The sequence below is a fragment of the Berghia stephanieae genome, chromosome 3, assembly GCF_034508935.2.
Source record: "Berghia stephanieae isolate SIO BIC M18660-M18661 chromosome 3, UCSD_Bste_1.3, whole genome shotgun sequence".
Taxonomy (NCBI): Eukaryota; Metazoa; Mollusca; class Gastropoda; order Nudibranchia; family Aeolidiidae; genus Berghia; species Berghia stephanieae.
The window spans coordinates 25,973,140-25,994,524 of NC_088362.1; the positions used below are offsets into that span (position 1 = coordinate 25,973,140).

General features: G+C 35.5%; 1 protein-coding gene across 50 annotated transcripts in view; it reads left to right on the forward strand.

The window, feature by feature from the left end:
* LOC144967431 (anoctamin-4-like) overlaps window positions 1-18,714 on the forward strand; it is a 165,623-nt gene extending 146,909 nt beyond the window's left edge. For 25 of the 50 annotated variants that reach the window (XM_078904674.1, XM_078904670.1, XM_078904664.1 and 22 more), the window contains 12 exons: window positions 1,684-1,701; window positions 9,413-9,487; window positions 10,545-10,746; window positions 11,813-11,924; window positions 13,411-13,468; window positions 14,566-14,663; window positions 14,965-15,104; window positions 15,479-15,631; window positions 15,799-15,851; window positions 16,260-16,444; window positions 17,612-17,717; window positions 18,197-18,714. In XM_078904674.1, the coding sequence (XP_078760800.1) occupies window positions 1,684-1,701; window positions 9,413-9,487; window positions 10,545-10,746; window positions 11,813-11,924; window positions 13,411-13,468; window positions 14,566-14,663; window positions 14,965-15,104; window positions 15,479-15,631; window positions 15,799-15,851; window positions 16,260-16,444; window positions 17,612-17,717; window positions 18,197-18,355 (1,359 nt within the window). In that variant the 3' untranslated portion in view covers window positions 18,356-18,714. The remainder of the gene's footprint in view (window positions 1-1,683; window positions 1,702-9,412; window positions 9,488-10,544; window positions 10,747-11,812; window positions 11,925-13,410; window positions 13,469-14,565; window positions 14,664-14,964; window positions 15,105-15,478; window positions 15,632-15,798; window positions 15,852-16,259; window positions 16,445-17,611; window positions 17,718-18,196) is intronic. The other 25 variants (XM_078904666.1, XM_078904667.1, XM_078904676.1 and 22 more) reach the window with 1 other exon arrangement.
* Window positions 18,715-21,385: the final 2,671 nt, after the last annotated feature.

Genomic DNA, 21,385 nt, shown 5'->3' on the forward strand with positions numbered 1-21,385 from the left:
TATTATTATGTATCGAAATACCCATTGACAATCACGTTTATAGTTAATGTTTCTGTGTCACATGACCTAAATTTCACACGTTTTCCTGTGAATAAGTGCAAGACTGTATGTGTTACCAATAAATGCAATAGGCAGAGCAAACGTTAGTCTTAAGTGTGCTTTCAAAACATGAACTGTTTCATTTCTTTCGCTTTAAAAAGAAAAAGTGACATAAAATACTCCTAAAGACTAACCATTAGCCATTTCATGTTGTGGAATTGTATGTCTCTTTTAAAATTGATTTAGTTATTAATTTGATATAGAAAACTATTATACAATGTTAATCAAAAACTGACAAATTGTGTGTGTGTAAATTAAAAGAATTCCGGTCAGTATTTTCCCCGTGCTATTTCACTTCCTTCTTTTTCTGTACGTGTGTCATGTTTTCCCTCTATTGCATCTCTAATGCGTGTGATTTGTGTGTGTCGAGTGTGTTTATATTCCCATTAAAAGCGAATCTGTGTACTCCTTCTATTTTTCTCTCTGAAGGCCTATTATCAAATTTTACGTTAAAACAACATTTCCATTGTTGAAATACGAATATCAAAGTAAGCAAAGATAGGGATTTAAGATTCTTAATAAGCCGCACAATTTTAATCATATTAAATATATCAGTTAAATAGTTGAACTCTTAAAATAACTTTTTTGTTGAGCGATGTGTCAGGGCCATTCAATACTTAAGATGGTGTCGCTTTGAATCTTCTTTTTCTATTTTGTTCTATTTTGTTTTGATTTTTTTTTCCCAATCCAATCCATACTGTTGCAGCTTCAATTCTGAAGCTAGACGCACCATTTGTGCGGTGTGGGATGGTGTTAGATATGTTCTATGATCAGTTGTTTGAATTTCATTAACATTTTCTGATTCTAATTTTTTATTAATGATAGCCCTGTGTCACACGTCATATTTTTACTTCTTTACTAACCCTCTCCCCAGGGAAATCTGTAAACACCATTAGCTATTTAATCAAATATCCATATTATCTTTAAACGCTTCTATAAATACTGTTTTCTCTCCTCATAAATTAATGTTTTATTTGCAATATTCGTATTTCGTTTGATTAATACTTATTTCATAACTTCATGTTTTATGTTCACCAAATCCTGATCCACCTTATATCGTTTTTGGAAAATTGCATTCTGTCTATATCGACTTGAAAATAAGCACGGTCCTTCGAGCTTATGGCAAAGGGTGGCGTTGAGATGGCCACCGCACCACACACACAGTGTGTGTGTGTGTGTGAGTGTGTGTGTGGGGGGGGGGTGTGCCTCATATCGTCACCATCGGCATCTGAACAACCGTGCCTTTCTCACCTACTCTGATCTTTGAAGACGCTCCTTCACCTCTAGTCTATGTGCCTCTCGTCGCGTCTCTCATGTGTCTAAATAGAAAAATATATAAATGGAGAAATGAGAGAGAGAGAGAGAGAGAGAGAGAAAGAGAGAGAGAGAGAGAGAGAGAGAGAGAGAGAGAGAGAGAGAGAGAGAGAGAGAGAGAGAGAGTTCGGTGTTTGTTGGTGGATCGTTTCCATGGATACTAGAGTCATGCCTGTATTTGACTTCCTGTCCAAGCATGACTTTCCTATCCTTCCCCGTAGAACCCACCCTAATGTTCTGTAGCCAATGCCCATGGTGTGTATTTTACAGAACCCAGATGGAACCCAGGTAGAGTAGTCGCCGGTTCATCTCTCGCCTCCACACAGTTTGTGCTGCTTGCCTCAAGGAATCTGCATGAATCTTGTAGCTTGCCTTTTTTATTGCCATCTTGCAACATTCGTCATCGTTTTATAATCATCATCACCATCATAATTCTCATCATCATCATCATCATCATCATCATCATCATCATCATCATCATCATCATCATCATCTTCATCATCATCAATTTCAGAAGCAGCAACAGTAGCAGCATTATCTGCAGCAGCAACAATATCACCACCACCACCATCGTCAGCATCATCATCATTATCATCATCATATTATCATCATCACCATCATCGCTACCACAACCATGCTTCATGCGATCCGCCAACCCCATAAGAAGGACCGTGCCACACAAACTCTAGAGAATGTTCCCCGAAAACAGCAGCTTCTAAATCCTAAGGATTATAAAATAAAATAACATAAATAAAGTAGTTTTTGATTCACCCAATCACAAGCTCCTCCAACCCAGCTGCTTATTTTTAATTGAAGTTTAAGATAAAGTTCTTCTTCCAATTCTCATCATTACTAAATACATAGGGAGTATAAATGACTTTTATAAAAGATACAAAACAAAGTAAACGACGCTTTGGCCTCGGGATTTTGGTATGACTAAGTACATACAAATACCCTTTGAAAATGTCAAATTAAGACGCTAACTCTCTCCTTACCAGCCATTTTCAGGATTTTCCCCAAATCTTCACACCCAACTAATACAAAAATATATTTTTTATCATTCAAACACAATAGCAGTAAAGTTCTTACGATGCATAATTTCTTTAGCAAAACATGCTCTTCAACAACACCCTGTTCATTATCTTTAAATTTTTTGAATAAGAAAAATATTGGTTGTATCGTAACGTATGTGACGATTTTCCTTTAGTTGATACGGAGAGGGTTAAGGAGTAGGCACCGGTGTAAAATAAAGAAGTGAACAAGTGTGTATGAAAGGTGCCAGACAAAGCAAGAAAGAAAAAAACAAGAAAAAAACCATCTCAAAAAATCAGTCGGCCTGTTATCTCATAGTGTTTGTGTGGTACAATCCATCCAGAGTTAATCCCCCCCCCCCCTCCTCCTAAGATTTTTTTCTCTTTATTATTGTCATGCCCTCCCTCCAATATAAACACCTCATTTGTTTCTCTTTCAGACTGTTTATATCAAGGGAGTTTTTTCTATTTCATTTCAGTTTTTTATCGTCATAGATTTTTTGTTTATTTTTATTTTACACTCCGCCACTTTAAATGTTGTAGGATTTTTTTTAAAGCAAATATTTTTCACTTTTTCAGATTTTACAGATTTACAAGTGTTTTTTTTTTCATTCAATACAAATTGTTATTCTCTCTTCTCTTGGCATACTGATAGGGTCACACATGAAAGATATATGGTCGGCGGTTCAAACCTCTGAAGTCTCGATGTTCACGATGGACGGTCAAACCTCTGAAGTCTACGTATTATGAGCTTTGCACACCATGAATTATGTAATTTTGGGTAGATCAGACCTCTGCACCAATTAAATAAAACACGGTTCGCAAAGTTCGTATGTAGACTTCAGAGTTTTGATCCATCGATCGTGAAAATTGGGACTTCAAAGGTTTGGTCCGCCAGCCATCGATATACAATGACATAATAAAACTGCACAAACCGTTTTTAAATGAATCGGAAATAATGATAATAATAATAATAATAATAATAATAATAATAATAATAATAATAATAATAATAATAATAATAATAATAATAATAATAATAATAATAATAAGCATTCGCTACCACTCGACCTGATCTGACCAGATAATATTTGATATTTCTAAATTTGTGTCCATAACATTTAGGGGGAAAAATCGATTTTTATTTTCAATTACCCAGTTGACTGCCGTATTCTGAGAAAAAGAATGGTTGAAATCAACGTGCACTTATTTTCAGGTCTGATAACCTAATCACTTATGGGCTCATTGTTGTAATGGAAATCTTCAACAACAGCAACAAAAAATTACGCAAAATATTATCCATTACAACAATGTTAAACTAGGCCCAGAAGTGGTTCGGATGTCATACCTGCATATATGTACACGTCGGTTTAAATGAATCGATCGATATTTTAAGGACGAGTTTTCTGGCCAAATATTGAAATACGAGTTGTTGTTTTTTTTCCAGCATAGGCCAGTCAACCTGGTCAGTCACGTGACACCTGGTAATTTTATTCCAATTCTTAACCTTGAATTTATATCGTCGGAAATATCTGCGTATAAACGTTAAACTCTTTAACTAACTGGGTTTTTTTAATTGCCAGAAACGTATTAAAAATGAGCTGATAGTTTTATTCAACTACCATTAACATGTAAAAACTAAAAAATTAGATACTGCGCCTATAATTTGTCTCAGAAAAAAGTAATAAATAGGCATGGGGTAAAAGTAACTCGGGTAAACTACGGATATAGTCGGTGTTAAGGTTGATTGAGTTAAAAGCACCGGTTTCTCAATGAAGGAAGGAAATAATGATAATAATAATAATAATAATAATAATAATAATAATAATAATAATAATAATAATAATAATAATAATAATAATAATAATAATAATATTGCAATCAACCAAGCCGATTTTCTTTTCATTTATCCCCTGTTATGCCTCTCCCCCTCCCACCCATTTGCTTATCAACCTCATCCCACCCGTTTCAATTTAATACAGTTTTATTTTATACCTTTTAAATTAATTAATTAATTTATTTATTTTTTAATTTTTCATTTTTTAAAAATAATTTGACATTAATATTAGACCATTTAAAAAAATAGTGTATTGTTGTGAAAGCATTCGACATTTAGTTGTTCTTCTTTGTTTAAATGAGCAAGTACAAACAAGATACTGTAGACGAGAGCAGTAGTGTTATAAAACACATAACATTACTGAATGAAACACCCCCCCTCTCTCTCTCTCTCTCTCTCTCTCTCTCTCTCTCTCTCTCTCTCTCTTATCTATCTATCTATATCTATCTATCTATCCATCCATCCATCCATCCATCCATCTATCTATCTAGTTCTATCTATCTATCTAATCTATCAATCTATCAATCAATCAATCAATCTATCTAACTATCTAATCTATCAATCAATCAATCAATCTATCTATCTATCTATCTATCTATCTATCTATCTATCTATCTATCTATCTATCTATCTATCTAAGCTATCTATCAATCAATCAATCAATCAATCAATCTATCTATCTATCTATCTATCTATCTATCTATCTATCTATCTATCTATCTATCTATCTATCTATCTATCTATCTATCAATCTATCTATCTATCAATCTATCTATCTATCTAATCTATCAATCCATCTACCTGCAATGTCTGGTCTATTTTGACCGCAAACTGACATGATACAATTGACATTACAACCACACCGAATGTCTTTGATATTCTTGTACACTGACATACACCATTCAGGGCTTGACGAGTAGCTGAACCTCTCACTTTAATACACTAATAATGGCTTGCTGCCATGCAAATTTGCTGATGGGGTCGATCGTCATAACATAGTAATGTGAGCACCATTAATTAGAAGCTGCTGCCATGCAGAGCCCTTAATGTAACAATAATAATATAATAGGGAATGAGATTAGCGGAAGAGTAGCGTCCCTTGATTAGAAGTCACGAGCGGAAAAGTTATTAGAGAGAGAACGTCATGTTGGTTGTGCGGCATTAGACACTTCACCGAAAGCGAGGACGAGAGAGACGCATGCGCAAAACCATTTTGACGTTCTCTCTGTAAGGTGACGTCCAATCAAGGGACGCTACTCTTCCGCTAATCTAATTCCCTATAGGTATTGCCATATTATTTATTCATTTCCAATATATTGGACACCTTCCATGAAAAGCATGCATGGAAACGTGTGCTATTCATTATAATGCGGTACTGGATGATATTACACTATGATATCAATGAATGCAATTCTATTATCGTTAGTCACAATAACCCCCCCCCCCCCCCTTCTCTCTCTCTCTCTCTCTCTCTCTCTCTCTCTCTCTCTCTCTCTCTCTCTCTCTCTCTCTCTCTCTTTCTTTCTCTTTCTCTTTCTTTCCCGTATATTTTTATCGAGATGTATATCGGGGTTTGTTTGGTTTTTTTTTTTTTTTTGTTTTTTTTTTTTAGGGGGGGGGGGGGGGTTATTTTATTTTATTCTTTTTTTTTTTTTTGGCGATTTTTTGTTTGGGTGGGAGGGGGAGTTTGAAAATCATATCTTTTTATTTGATATTTTTTATTGTTGTTGTTTTCTTTTTTTTTTTTTTTTCTTTTTTTTTTTTTTTACTTTTTTTTTCTTATTTCTTTATTAAATTTTTATTTCCCTCGAGTTCTTAGAGCAAAAGATTTATTTTTTTTTTCTTTAAAAGAAAGAATCATGAATGGATTACCTGGTGTAATGTTGTCTTTCTGTTGTATCGGGATTGATTCTCTACGACAACAATACTATGACAACAAAACGTCAATTGATGTCATTGGTAACTAGATATATTATATAGATATGCCGTACTCTGGAAAAACACATAATATTTTTAAAATATTGGCCAGAAAAGTCGTCCTTCAATTATCGATCGATTTTATCAACTCTCATCTTGGCAAAAACTCTCAAACCCGGGACTTCGCCGAAGTCTTCTTTTTTGCCAAGATAGAGTCATTTAAATCGATCGATATTTGAAGGACGAGTTTTCTGGCCAAATTTTTAAATATGTGTTTTGTTTTGTTTTCAGAGTACGGCAGAGATGAAGCCGTAACATTGACACAGCATGAGGTTTGGGACAACGTATATTTATTTATACACATATTTTATACTTTCTTTTTTTCTTTTACTTGTTTTTTTTTTTTTCTTTTCTTTTGGTTGTTGTTTGTTTGTTTTTTTGTATCTTGGATAAGGGTTATCAATTTGAAATTCTAGAACTCTACGTATTTGCCTTGTCCTACTTTTGTACTCTTAATTATTTTAATGACATTTTATTTTTGATTTTTAAAAAAAAATTATATTACTATTTTTTGGTCGTGATGATTTTTTTTTCCAATGTAGACGTCTAGAATTAAAGTTCCGAAGTTAATTTTTTTTTTAACTAAAGAAAAAAAAAGTTTTTTCCAAATCAAAATGATTTTTTTTCCAATATAGAATTAAAGTTCCGAGCGATGTTAATTTTTTTTTTTTTTTTAAATAAAGAAAAATTTTTTTTTTTCCAAATCAAAATTTTATAATTTTTTACAGAAGGATTTTTGATTTTTTAAAAATATTTTTTTAATGTTTTAATCCCATGTCTTAACGTATTATTATTCTATAACTTGAGCTGTTATATAGCGCAATATCAACTAATCGTGCTCAAAACGCTTTACAAAGAGTCCCTGACCAACAGCAACACGTAAAATGTAAAACGAGACATGGCGCCTTTTAGGCGATAATACAATAATTTGTTTTCGGACAGAGACAACGTACTCATGGTACACAAGGTACTCATTTTTACACCCGAGTACGGTGAGAGAATGTTGAGTAAAGAGCCCTTTCCAAGGACTCAACACTATGCGCCGAGCAAGGCTTGAACCCAGGACCTCCCGATCCAAAAGCGAGTGTCATGCCACTCGACCACATATTCTATTTGGTTTCTATTCTACGTAGATTTTAAAATGCAACATTTTTTTAAAAAATCAGCTTTGATTAAAGGACAAAATTTCCAAACAATTGAACGTTTCAGGTTTAAAAAACCAGCTGGCAACAACTTATTACAGCTTCTATTGTTTTTCTTGAAGTTGGCTAAGAATTTAAGCCCGAAACTTTTTCTATTTGATAGTTTGTGTGTATCCAAACTGTTACATTATATATCTCCCCCCCCCCCCCCCTTTTTTTTTTTTTTTTTTTTTTTGGTCAAACGTTTACAGTCCATAACTCCAGGCAACCTATAGTGTTTAAACATAATTCCATAAAATGTACCCCCCTTATGTTTATCCTTAATAGGGAATGATATTAGCGGAAGAGTAGCGTCCCTTGATTGGACGTCACCTTACAGAGAGAACGTCAAAATGGTTTTGCGCATGCGTCTCTCTCGTCCTCTCTTTCGGTGAAGTGTCTCATGCCGCTTTCACCGGAAGTGAGGACGAGAGACGCATGCGCACAACCAACATGACGTTCTCTAATAACTTTTCCGCCGGTGACGTCCAATCAAGGGACGCTACTCTTCCGCTAATCTCATTCCCTGTACCTCTAGAATAAAACATGTTTTCCTCTCTCTGGTCGTAATGATCCCTCTCTAGTTTTCCATTCCTCCATTCATTATGGTTAATCACTCATTCTCAATAAATAACAATGTGAAATTGAATGTAAGCTTCAATGTAATATTCGAAAACAAATAAAAAAGACGTTTCGGTTCCCCCTTTATCAACAAAACAGGATGAATGAAACACTACAGATTAGTGAAATAATGTGGTAATGTCGTCATTCGTCTGTAATGTTTCATTCATCCTGTTTTGTTGATAAAGAGGAAACCAAAAACGTCTATTTTATCTGTTTTCGTATATTAAATTGAGGCTTACGTTCAATTTCGCATTGTTATTTATTTCTTGGAGCTTCGAGCAACAACATTTACATCACACATTCTCATAAAGGTACTTTACTAACATTTCAATGATGAATTGTTCAATGATTCTCATTAACCTTTTTATCAGTCTATGTGATTTTTAAAAAAAAGTCTAATCTGTAACTTACATATTTATGAGTTTAAAACAACTTAACCTTTTAACGGCCTAATTCGTGACACGTACTTAAAAAATTTGGCTAGAAAATTCATCCTTCAAATATCGATCGATTTAAAATGACCCTCATCCTGTCAAAAAGGGGGTCCAGATAGCTCAGTTGATAGAGTACTCGCTTCACACACAAAGGGATCCAACCAAGATCGGTCCCGAGTGCAGTCGAGATTTTTTGTTCTGTCCACCCAGCAGTGAATGGGTAGCTGGATCTATTAGATTTGGGGGAAAGTACTGTGCGATAGACTAGCGTCCTATCCAAAGGAAAGCAAGCTATTGCTATTATCCGTTTCTTGCTACAGAAACCGGGATAAACTCCTGCTCCAGGAGCCTAATGGCTCTGAAGGACTACATCCTGTCCAAAACTCTAAAATCTGGGACATTCAGGTAGAATTAGAATCGGGCAAGTACCAGGTTTTTGGGGGGATTTTATTTTTTTATTTTTTTTTTTTTTGTTTTTTTTTGTCAAGGTGAGGGTCATATAAATAATATAATAAAAATAAAATTCCCTTTATTCATCCCCATGGGGAAATTTGGCTTAGGGTCTAACCCAAGGGAAGACTGGAATAACCCTGGCATCAGCCGCAGTGCAGCGCCGCTAATTGAGCGAGGGCGGGGTGACTTGCTCAAGGCCACACAACACAGCCGCGGGTGATCGAACTTGGTACCTGTCGGGTAGAAGCAAAGACCATACCGCTGAGTCTCGCTTGTCCCCTAAATCGATCGATATATATTTGAAGGACGAGTTTTGTTGCCAAAATGTTTAAATACGCGTCTTTCTAGAATACGGCAGTTATCTGGTTCGTGGGTCCAGTCCAGTCCAGTCCAGTCCAGTTATTTGTGTCCTGCTACTGTTAACGTCTCGTTTGTTCTTTCTCTCCCTGTGTGTCATTTCAGTCAGAGGAACCGTACCTGGAGTTCTCATCTCGAATCCTGAGATCGTGTTCGTCGGTCTGGGTCGTCGTATTCATGGTAAGTCCTCACGTTGCCTTTTTTTTTTTTTTTTTTTTTTTTTTGGTTTAATAGAGGGTTAGATAGTCATTGACTTGTTGTTTTGGTTGGTTGTTTTTATTTTTTTGATTGTTTGTTTTTTTTTCTCTTGTTATTATTATTTTTTTTTTGGTAGTTGTTGCTTTTGTGTGTGTGTGTGTGTGTGTGTGTGTGTGTGTGTGTGTGTGTGTATTCATTTTTAAAATCGTTTTAAAATTTTTTTGAATTTTGAATTTTTCATGAGTAGGAGGTAAATATTGTTTTTTAGGGGATATGTGGATTTTTTTTTTTTATCGTGGTTTGTTTTGTTTTTTTTTAATTTACCTATTTGTTTATTAATATTGTGTTTCAATGTGTATGTGTGTGTGTGTGTGTGTGCGTGTGTGTGTGTGTTTTAAAAAATTTATTTCACAAGACAAATCAATTAACATTGATTATACTAAGGAAATTCTAGCTAGACAGTCAATATCTTTCACATCACAAGAATGCAGGTTTCAATTTTCTGGAGTGATACCTACTTATAATTTTAACAGTTAATGTAATTTTGTGAAAAACTTTGAAATGTTCTGAATAATGAAAATTATGTGAAGAAGAGCCTGACCATTGCCAACATTATATATAAGTGGCTCAGTGGTATCATGAAACAAAGCTCAAGCAATATTTAGTGCGGTCAATGGAAAGATGGTGTAATCAGAAGACAATTTGGCCCAGTGTTGTGTCTTTTGGTAAGGCACATTACAGACATATCCCTCTCGACTCAGGAGTTAAAAGATACCTGATATTGACATAATGTATATTATTGTAGCCTGTTAGTAGAGTGAATGGAGTATTTTAGCCTGATGAGTTTGTGGATATGGACTATATATATAAATATATACATATGTGTGTGTGTGAGAGAGAGAGAGAGAGAGAGAGAGAGAGAGAGAGAGAGAGAGAGAGAGAGAGAGAGAGAGAGAGAGAGAGAGAGAGAGAGGCCAGCCATAATATTTACAGAGCATTCATTATTTTTGTTCTTTGGTTTCCGGTTCCTGTGTGTTAGTTGTGTGTGGTGTTAGCCGCTGTGTTTGGTGTGATCGTGTACCGCATGACCGTGTCCGCCGCCCTCTACGCCGTCACCGACAGAACCGTCAAGACCAGAGCCAGCACCATCACTTCCATTACTGCTGCCTGCATCAACTTGATAGCCATTATCGTCCTTGGAAAAGTCTATCATATCATAGCCAAGTTCTTGACAGATTTTGGTGAGGATATTAATACGATACTTTCTAAAAACTTTGGTTCTACCGCAAACTCCGGGACCCAAATAATTTTGGGGTTTTGGGAGGGGGGAAACTTTTTAAAAAAAATAATTTTGGGGGTTTGGGAGGAGGGGAAACTTTTTTTTTTTAAGTCTCTCCCCTCCCAAACCCCCTACTAGACTTTTGTTTTAAAAAAGTTTCCCCCCTCCCAAACCCCCAAAATTATTTGGGTCCCCGAGTTGCGGTATCTAACCAAAACTTTGATGAGTTATTTTGATCTATTGATTGTGGTGTATAAAAGCTTAAGTTTATTGGCCGGGGAGGGGGAGTGGGTGGGAAGGTGGACTACGTAAACGTCTAGTAGTCTTGGACTGTTAAGACTGTGTTCTTGGGATAGCGTGGATCAGCTGTATGGTCTTTGCTTCGTACCCGAAAAGGACCGAGTTCGACTACTCGCCGCGTTCTGTGGCCTTGAGAAAGTCACCTAGCCTTAGCTCACTTTGTGGGCGGCGCTGCACTGCGGCTGACGCCTTTGTTATTTCAGTCTCCCATTGGAACAAATCCTAAAAAAAAATTTCCCTTAAGGACGAATAAAGGGAATTTATTTATGATTAGCTGGTGCGAGTTTCGGGGGGGGGGGGGGGGGGGGGGGGGGGGGGGGGGGGGGAATGAGTTATTTTAATCGATTGATTGTGGTGTATGAAAGCCACCTCCGGGGGGGGGGGGGGGGGCTTGTTGGTTTTTGAAAGGTAAAAATGACTTTTTGATGTTGATATATATATATATATATATATATATATATATATATATATATATATATATATATATATTATATATATATATATATATATATATAGATGGTATGCGCTTGGCTAAGAAGCTCACAACATTGCCATCAGGGAGTATAACGGACCAACATGCAAAACTCTGTGTAACTATGAACTTTTATAGTCTGGTTAATACAGTTTAAGTGAGAATTACTCATAGACGCTGATGGCAAAAAACAATAACAAAGACCTGAGTGACGTCATCTTCGTTCCTTCTATGTGCTATTTTATATCATTTTCAGAGACACACCGCACCCTTACTGAATGGGAAGACAGTTTCACCCTCAAGATGTTCTTGTTCCAGTTTGTCAACCACAACGCCTCCCTCTTTTACATCGCTCTTGTCAAAGGGAAGTAAGTGCAAAAAAAACAAATGAAATTTATACATTAAAAAAAAAAAAAAAAAAAAAAAGAAATTGAGCTATTATATTATAGCTCAATATACACTAAACGTGTTCAAAGTGCTTTACAAAGGGTCATGGCCAACAGCAACATTTAACATGTCGGACGGGACATGACTGACGACTGTCAAAGCGATATTAATATTTTTCAGACAGAGACAACGCTGTTAAGGGCCAGGTAAAAGAGCCTTCTCCAAGGGCTCAACTATGCGTCGAGCGAGGCTCGCACACAGGTCCTTCTGATCCGAAAGCGAGTGTCATACCACAAGACCACATAGCCGCGCATACATACATACAAGATGACCTTCAGGCAGGGCACATCCATGGGATTAAACTTTAATTAATTTAAAACAAAAAGATGCGACATGATGAGCACGGAACTGTTGAATGAATCGCCCATTGAATCTCACGTGGAGTACACCGCAGCCATCGTTAATTTATAGCCTCACACTGACCAAAAAATTACTTTAAAAAAAGTCTTTGAAGTTAAACAAATTGTGAGTTGTATTCAATAGTTCAAGCAATGGAATCACTTCTTTCCTACTAACGACAACTCACTAGATGCTGCACAAAACTAAAAAATGACGTCAAATGGTAAGTCCTAGAGGTTTCTAGTTACGAGTACACACACAACAACACCGACACGCAATATGTGGGTGGCCTCAACCACTCGCAACGATAAGCGTGAGGAATTATCTGTTGTGTTAGCCTTGCCTTGCCTTCAGGCAAAATTAGATTGCTGATACAAGTGGTTTCCATAAACAGTGATGGAAAATAGTATTGAATGAAGACAAATAAATAAGTCTGTTCCAATAAATAAAGATAAATAATGATACCATTCCCTTTATTCATCCCATAGGGGTACTTGGACGTTAACAGGGTTGTCTCTGTCGGAAAAAAAATAATTGTTATATTGTCTAACAGGCGGCATGTCTCATTCTACATGTTACGTGTTGCTGTTGGTCAGGAACCCTTTGTAAAGCGCTTTGAGCTCGTTTAGTGGATATTGCGCCTATACACATGCTCAAGTTAAAATGACATAATTTAGTAAGTGTCTGTAGTCTTGTTGTATGACACTCACTTTCGGATCGGAAGGTCCGGGGTTTGAGCCTCCCTCGGCGCATAGTTGAGTCCTTAGAAAAGACTCTTTACTCACATTCTCTCACCGTACTCAGGTGTAAAATGAGTACCTGACTGTTAACAGCGTTGTATCTGTCTGGAAAAAATTGTAATATCGCCTGACAGGTGACATGTCTCGTTCTTCATGTTACGTGTTGCTGTTGGTCAGGGACCCCTTTGTAAAGCGCTTTGAACTCATTTAGTGGATATTGCGCTATATACGAATGCTCAAGTTAAATATAAAAGCTCAAGTTAAAATGACATTGAGTAAGTGTAGAAGTGTTCAATGTAATTTCATATTTATTTTAATCCCTCTCCAGGGGTGTTGGAAGACCAGGCGACTACAACAGAGACATTGGTGGAGCAAGACAGGAAGAGGTAACTCCCAAAAATGATAATATAAAAATGTTTTACCGACGTGTACATACGCAGGTCTGATATCCGATCCCACCTATGGGCCTAGTTTAACATTGTTATAATGGACAATATTTTTGCATCATTTGAGAATTCCATTCCAACAATATAATGAGCCTATAAGGAATTGGGTTATCAGACCTGCAAATAAGTACACGTCTTGTTTTTTTAATATATTCGATGAATATGAATGTCTGTAGTGTTTCATTCATCTTGTTTTGTTGATAAAGGGGAAACCCGAGACGCCCATATTATCTGTTTTCGTATATTAAATTTAAGCTGAGCTACATTCAATTTCACATTGTTATTTATTGATTCATGTGTTATAAAAAATGATCCTTATTTTAAATGGTGATTTAGCTGCAGATCTACCTACTCCTACGAAAAATTTGTAGAATTATGAAATTTTTTAAATCTCCAATTTGGAAGGTTCATGAATATCTCTAACTATAAGTTATTAATACTTTTTAATTAAAAATGAAAGTGGATGTCAGAGTGCAGAATTCTAAGGATTTTGAAGTGTTTTTATCTTAGCCCTTTTGAGAGTAAATTGTTGACGCTTGCGATTTCTATTTTTATCTCCTTAAATCTACAAAAACTTTTAAATGTTCAACTTGGCAGGTCTGGTTTTTTAGTTACAATAATTGGTTTCAACAGTTATGACGTCCCTTCCCTTGTAATGACGCATAGTAACTTAGTAACTGGCTCTAAACTATTGGAACAATGGCGGATGCCCTTATGAAATATTTTTCCGATGAGCATAAAAATGTATCCAGAGGAGAAAAACATTATAAATATGATCATGTTTTGACTGTTATACATTCTGATCACATGACATATGTAAAGTTCTAGCCAGCATGAAAAATAAAAAGTACCAATTTTATTTGTTTAGAAATACGCTGCTCGTCGTTGCTGGGCGACGTGACATCAGACTGTTGAATCCAATTTGGTCACCAAGCAAGGGATAGAATTTGGTAGCAAACGCATTCACTCAATAAATAAATTTGACCTTGACCTTGAACTTTAACCTGATGATCTTTCCCTCTCTCCTCGGTCGTCAGTGTGATCCTTCAGGCTGTCTGATTGAGTTGTGTATCCAACTGGCCATCATCATGGTGGGGAAACAAGCTTTCAACAACGTTAAGGAACTCGTTATGCCGTAAGTCTATTATTAGCTGTACACGGCCATCCATTGGTACACATATTATACTCTCTCTCTCTCTCTCTCTCTCTCTCTCTCTCTCTCTCTCTCTCTCTCTCTCTCTCTCTCTCTCTCTCTCTCTCTCTCTCTCTCTCTCTCTCTCTCATATATATATACATACAAGCACACACTTACACACTACATGCAAAAGCCTTTAAATACATACTATTATTGTGTATGGTAACTGTTATTGTATTCTTGAAGTGTATTATATTTTTTCTTTTTCTGTGTTATTTATAATATTGAATCTTGTAAACAGGAAAGTAATGAACTGGTTCAAGAACCGACACATGAAGGACGTGGATGGCAAACACAGTGAGAAGGTGTCAAGATGGGAGAAAGACTTCACCATGGAGTCTCTCACGGAACTGGGATTGTTTGACGAATATCTGGAAATGGGTAAGGATTTTTAGGTGCTCATTTTAGCGGGTCTGATAACCTGATTCAATTAATGGCTTGAATTGATATTGTTGCAGTAGACAATATTTACATATTAATATCGGTCTGAGACGAAGTGCACTTATTTGCAGGTCTGATAACCCAATTCCCTATGGGCTCATTGTTGTAATGGAAATCTAAAAAAAAAATGACGTAAAAGATTGTCCATTACAACAATGTTAAACCAGGCCCATAAGCAGGTTCGGATGTCAGACCTGCATATACGTACACGTCTGTCTGAGAGTTTTACCATTACAGCAATGACCGATGACTATGACAACTAGTATTTAATTATTTTTTTCTTTAAATTTTCTCCATTCTTCTTCCACCCACAGTGATCCAGTACGGCTTCGTCACAATCTTTGTGGCTGCCTTCCCACTCGCTCCTCTCTTTGCCCTTCTCAACAACATCATCGAAGTCAGGCTGGACGCATACAAGTTTGTCACTCAGCTCAGACGGCCCTTAGCCATGAGGGCCCAGGATATTGGTGAGGAAGGATGATGATCCAGGGGGGGGGGGGGGGGGGGTGGGTGAGTGAGAGAGAGAGAGAGAGAGGGAGAGAGAGAGATAGATAGAAAGTCTTAGTCTTATCCAATATGTTGATGACGATGTAATCAGATCAGAGTCTCATCCAATGATATTTGCTCCCTGCAGGTATCTGGTTTGGAATCCTCCAAGGTATTTCCCAAATGGCTGTCATCTCAAATGTAAGTCTCCTCCTCAGCCTCTCCCTCCTTCCTCCGCTTTCTTCTTTTTCTTCTTCTTCTTCTTCATTTTCTTCTTTTTCTTCTTCTTCTTCTTCTTCTTCTTCTTCTTCTTCTTCTTCTTCTTCTTCTTCTTCTTCTTCTTCTTCTTCTTCTTCTTCTTCTTCTTCTTCTTTTCTTCATCTTCTTTTCTTCTCCTCCTCCTCTTCCTCCTTCTTCTTCTTTTTCTTTTTCTTCTTTTCAAAGACATTTGAAGGATTTACTTCTATTAACCTTTAACCTCTAACATTTGATATGATATATTATGATCTGTCATTAATTGCTTTCATTGTTCTGGACATTATTATAAGTATACATACATCAGTACTTTTCTAAACTCCTACTGAACGGTAAATTTTTCTCTCCGATCAGGCCTTCATCATTGCCTTCACATCCGAGTTCATTCCCAAACTGGTATACAAGTACTCATACAAGGACGAAGGAAAGTGGGACAACTACGTGGATTTTACCCTTTCACCCTTTAATGTCGCCAACTTTGAGAAGAAAAGCATTCCAGACGAAGTGCCTCCTGAGTTTGGAAACGTCACCATTTGCAGGTGAGAAGAAGGATGTTTTAACTCACTCAATCTTAGAGGTTTTTGCTACTTTGCAAAATTGCAAAATAATGTATTAAAAATGAGAATGTGCCTGTTGTATATTTTTATTCAACTACCATTAACATGTAAAAATGAAAAACATTAGCTTTGATACTGCGCCTATAATTTGACTCCGAAAAATGTAATAAATAGGCATGGGGCAAATGTAACCTGTGTAAACTACGGATAGAGTCGGTGTTAGGGTTGAGTGAGTTAATAAAAAGCATGGAATGAAGTAAGTTGAGATGTGCCAGAGGACAATACAGGATACAAACTTTATGCAGTGAAATAGGGCACTCTTAATAGAGTTTTTTATATAGCGCAATATCCACTAAATGTGCTCAAAGCGTTTTACAAAGGGTCCCTGACCAATAGTAATACGTAATATGTAGAATGAGACATGACACCTGTTAGGCGATATAAGATTTTATTCCGACAGAGACAACGCTGTTAACCGCCAAGTACTCTTTTTACATCTGAGTATGATGGGAGAATGTGAGTAAAGAGCCTTTTTCCAAGGACTCAACTATGCGCCGAGCGAGGCTCATACCCAGGACCTTCTGATCCAAAAGTGAGTGGCATACCACAACACCAGCCCCCTCGCCTCCTAGTCAATAGCCACAGATAACATCATAAACCCATACTGCAAATCCCCGCCCTCTTTTATCTCAAATAGAATGGTGACACAATAATGTAGCATTAAATCCAGCTCACTCTCGATTTTTCAACCTGTCAAGATTACGTCCATGATGAAATTTAGTCATGATATTTTGTTTGATTGATTTCTTGAATTTACCACTTTTTGAGGGCAAAAATTTGTTGTGAATAACCGAAATTTGTCGCACTTAACCAGTGACTTTTATATAGAATTAATTCCGCTTCATGGGAAATGTTGCGAGTAACCAAAAGTTGCCATTAACTGAGTTGCGATTATCCGGAGTGGACTGTATATTGCTTAAAAACCAGATCAACGACAGACCAATATTTGGCACATTTGTTACAATATGAATTTTTCAAAGATTTATTACAATATTGTTGGCAGATTTATCTTATCCACATGTATGATATATTGCCGCAACATCGTAAGGAATTTTGATATTTATATTTTCTCTTTCCCCTCCGTGACAGGTTCCGTGGATTCCGCAATCCCCCAGGTGGTGACAGTCCCTATGACTATAGCATTGTATACTGGCATGTCCTAGCTGGACGACTGGCTTTCATCATTGCTTTCATTGTAAGTATTCGATAATATTAGGTCTCAAATGGTATAAATAAACTCTGAATTTGAGTATTCTTAGAATACAGAGAAACTCAGCAACAGCAATGGTGAAGAGAAGTGGTGGTGGTGGTGGTGGGGGGGGGGGGGGGTAATATATATATATATGATCTTTTCAACTTACTGTTTGCAATTTAGTTGAATGTGCCCTAGCTGTGGTTTACGATAACAAAAGGCAATATCCTTTGTGGACATTTACAATCTGTTGTTAAATATATTACATCTACTATAGTTTTTATCATGTAAAACATTTTTATTTTCTTTTGGAGGGAGAGGGGGAAGGGTAAATATGTGGAATTTTTCTATAAAATACAAACGAAAAAAGTGTAATTTAATGCTAACATTCTTATATTTTATGACTTACAGTTTTTTGTTTTTTAAAATTCATCATTACTGTTCTATTTTTACATGAGAAATGATCACATGACCTTCCTCAGTTCTCGGTGCAAGCTCTGTCCTGGTTGGTTGCCTACTTGGTGCCCGACATTCCCAGGAACGTCAAGCTACAGATGCTGAGAGAGAAATACCTGGCCAAGGAAGCTATCATGGCATCCGAGCATCTCAAGAGGGATGATAAAGATAAAAAAGATGATTAGACGGGACCACCTCATTATCTGCATCCTCTTTTGCAAGATAAGAAAAGACAAGAAGAAATTCCAGATCAAAACTTGCCATCTTTGTTTCTTTTTTAAAATTTTTTTTCACAACATCGTTAATCAATTGAAAATTTTACTTTGGTTTTTAACCAATACCTTAGAATTTGTTTGGTTTATAATACTGATAACCTATTTAAGATCAATTGCTATATCGCTACATATCAGGATTCTATAAAAATTTAATATACGGCAGCTTTTCAAGCAGCATCAATCTTGTCGCCTTTCTTACTGCCTTCTGTGAACGATTTATCTTTTAAAAAAAAAAAGAAGATGATAAAATATAAAAATCAAAAATAAAAGAGATGAACGGAAATTCGTAGAATAAGTCTATTCATTCAATGGCATGGCAGCTTTTTTTCTACAATTTTCCATTCATAGATTTGTTTTAAAATCCAGACATAATCAGACATAAAGAAACAAAGTATCTCAACGATAACTCAGAGGCTAATTGAATCCATCCGAGCCGTAGTGTTGTGTATTTATGGTCAGTTGTTATCTACACTAATTTATTTCTTTATTTATTGTACATTTACAATTTTATTTTTACATCAAGATCACTTTCGATTTTAACTAAGCAAATGGTATTCTTCTCCTTTTTTTTAAAAAATGTATTTGCTTTACTGTAAAAATTGATTCTTGAATCAACGTTATCTCTTTTTACATCTTGTTTTACTGTTGTTGTGTTACATTGATGCGTTTAAAGATTGTCTTTTACCTTATTTATTTACACATATTTTATTGCTTCAGTTAATCACATGTGAGGAAGGCTTATACTTACTTAAAACTTTGAACCTTATGAATGAATTTGCGTTGTCTAAGTTTTTCCAAAAAAAAAAAAAATTTTTAAATTTTAATTTCCCCATCTTTCTTCGTGTAAAATTCTTGCATTTTGATATATTTTTTGAACCACAAAAAAGATCAATATGTGACATTGGTTTATTATTACGCGGTATTTTGACTGGCTTCAACGCCATCGGACGCGGTTGTAAAGTTCATTTCCTGGATTTCCTCCCCTTAATTCCCAGCAGTTTGGTCAATCAATGTCTTCTACCACATACCAAAGAAAAATGTTTGAAATGATCATAGTCGTTTTTTTACTATTTGTAAATTTGTGCTTTGTATTGAACAGATGCCTGTTGTTTTTAATGCATATGGACGAGGAGTATGCAGAAAAATTTAATGTTACTGATGCCTCACTATTATTATTATTATTATTATTATTATTATTATTATGGTTAATCCATTTCTTACTTATTACTTGGATCGTATAATGCAGACAGCTGTTGATTTGTCAAAGAATTTTAGGTGAAATACTATCAAATTTGTTTAATCATTTTTCAATCACCCCTAAGGTTCTATGTTTCCGACAGTTTAAAAAAGAAATTATCATCGGTGAAAAAGAAATGTAATAAAAACAGTCATTTTCGCATCAGTCTGCTTTATTTAAGAATCGTTGTTTTGACTTTCTGGTATTACATAATTTTTATTCAATATTCCTCCATAAATTTTATACATTCTTGAATAATCTCACAAAACTTTATGTTCTTGTTTTTTTTTTTGCTGGGGTTGTTTTGTTTTGTTTTTTTGTTTTTTTTTGTTGTTGTTTTTTGGGGGGGGCAGGGGCGGTGGTTACATTTTTTTTTTTTTTAATATGTTAAACATATGTGAGGACTGAATTTTAAGTGCTGATTGGTCTTTATTCATTTTTAGTTCCTATGCTCTATTTAACTACACAGCAAATTTATCTTCATCTTAAGTATGTACATTATTTTTTTTTTCCAACACGATATTGATGAGATTAATATTCAATTGATTTGAGTATTTTTTTATTTTTTTTACCTTATCACAAATTATGGACCAAACTCTTAAATAGCGTTACCCTTTAATCCATATTAATAAATGTGAGATTAGAAAAGAACGAAATAAAAATGCTTGTTTGATGGAGAAACATTCCCGATTCTTAAAATCCAATAGTGACGTCATCATCATGAGTTGTGTGTATAGATTGTGTTTGTATAATTAGATGTTGATGAAAACTGTAGCAGTAACGAATGCGAGAATTTTACACAATAGTCGTTTGTATTTCTTATTTTTATACATAAAAAGGAAACCACATTCCAACTTTATTTCTTATGAGATTGACACGAATGGGTTGCATCGATGACTCAATAAAACAGAGTTGTATAGGTGAAGTACCTAAATGAAGCAGTTAGAAACCATAGTGTTCTCTTTTGTGTTGATTGGAATTTCTTCTCTCTATGAATTTGTTTTATTGGAGCAATCTTTGGATTGAATCAGTCTTTAGAAAAGGCAGAAAAGTTTTGCCAGACCATTCAGGAATACAAGTGTGTGGTAATTACTTACATTACAACAATATGGCGAATGCCCTGAATATTATTTTCCTTTTAATTCTAAATCCATTAACAAACCACAATTTAATTGACTATCAACCTGTAAAAAATCTTCATGTTGTTAATTAGGTAACATTATCTCTCATGCTAAAAGCTGCATAGTATAGAGGTGTCTTAATTATAATATTATATAGATATTTAACAAAGACATGTTCTTCTGAAATAACTTTTCAATATTTTTAAATCTTTGTGTTAAGTTTGTGTTCTCCGTTTTGTACCTTTTTAATCTTGGAATACTTTCTGTGCAATAAATCGTCATGGCCGTTGTGTATCTTTCTATTCTACTGTTTACCATGACAAACGTATTTCAATAACTATGTATATCACTCGTCCTAGATCTAAATTAATGATTAATGAAATCACGTTTTCATCCCACTTCTTCTTCATCCTCCATCAGTATTGTATTGATGTGATGCGAGTACAAACTAACAAATCTCATTACGAGGTGGTCCGTGGACGTCAGAGATCTTTGAAGCAGCTTCAAACTACAGCTAATAAATGTCTTGCTCAATTGTTTCCATACTACTAGTACTAGATGCCTTATTTATCCCCACTCCCC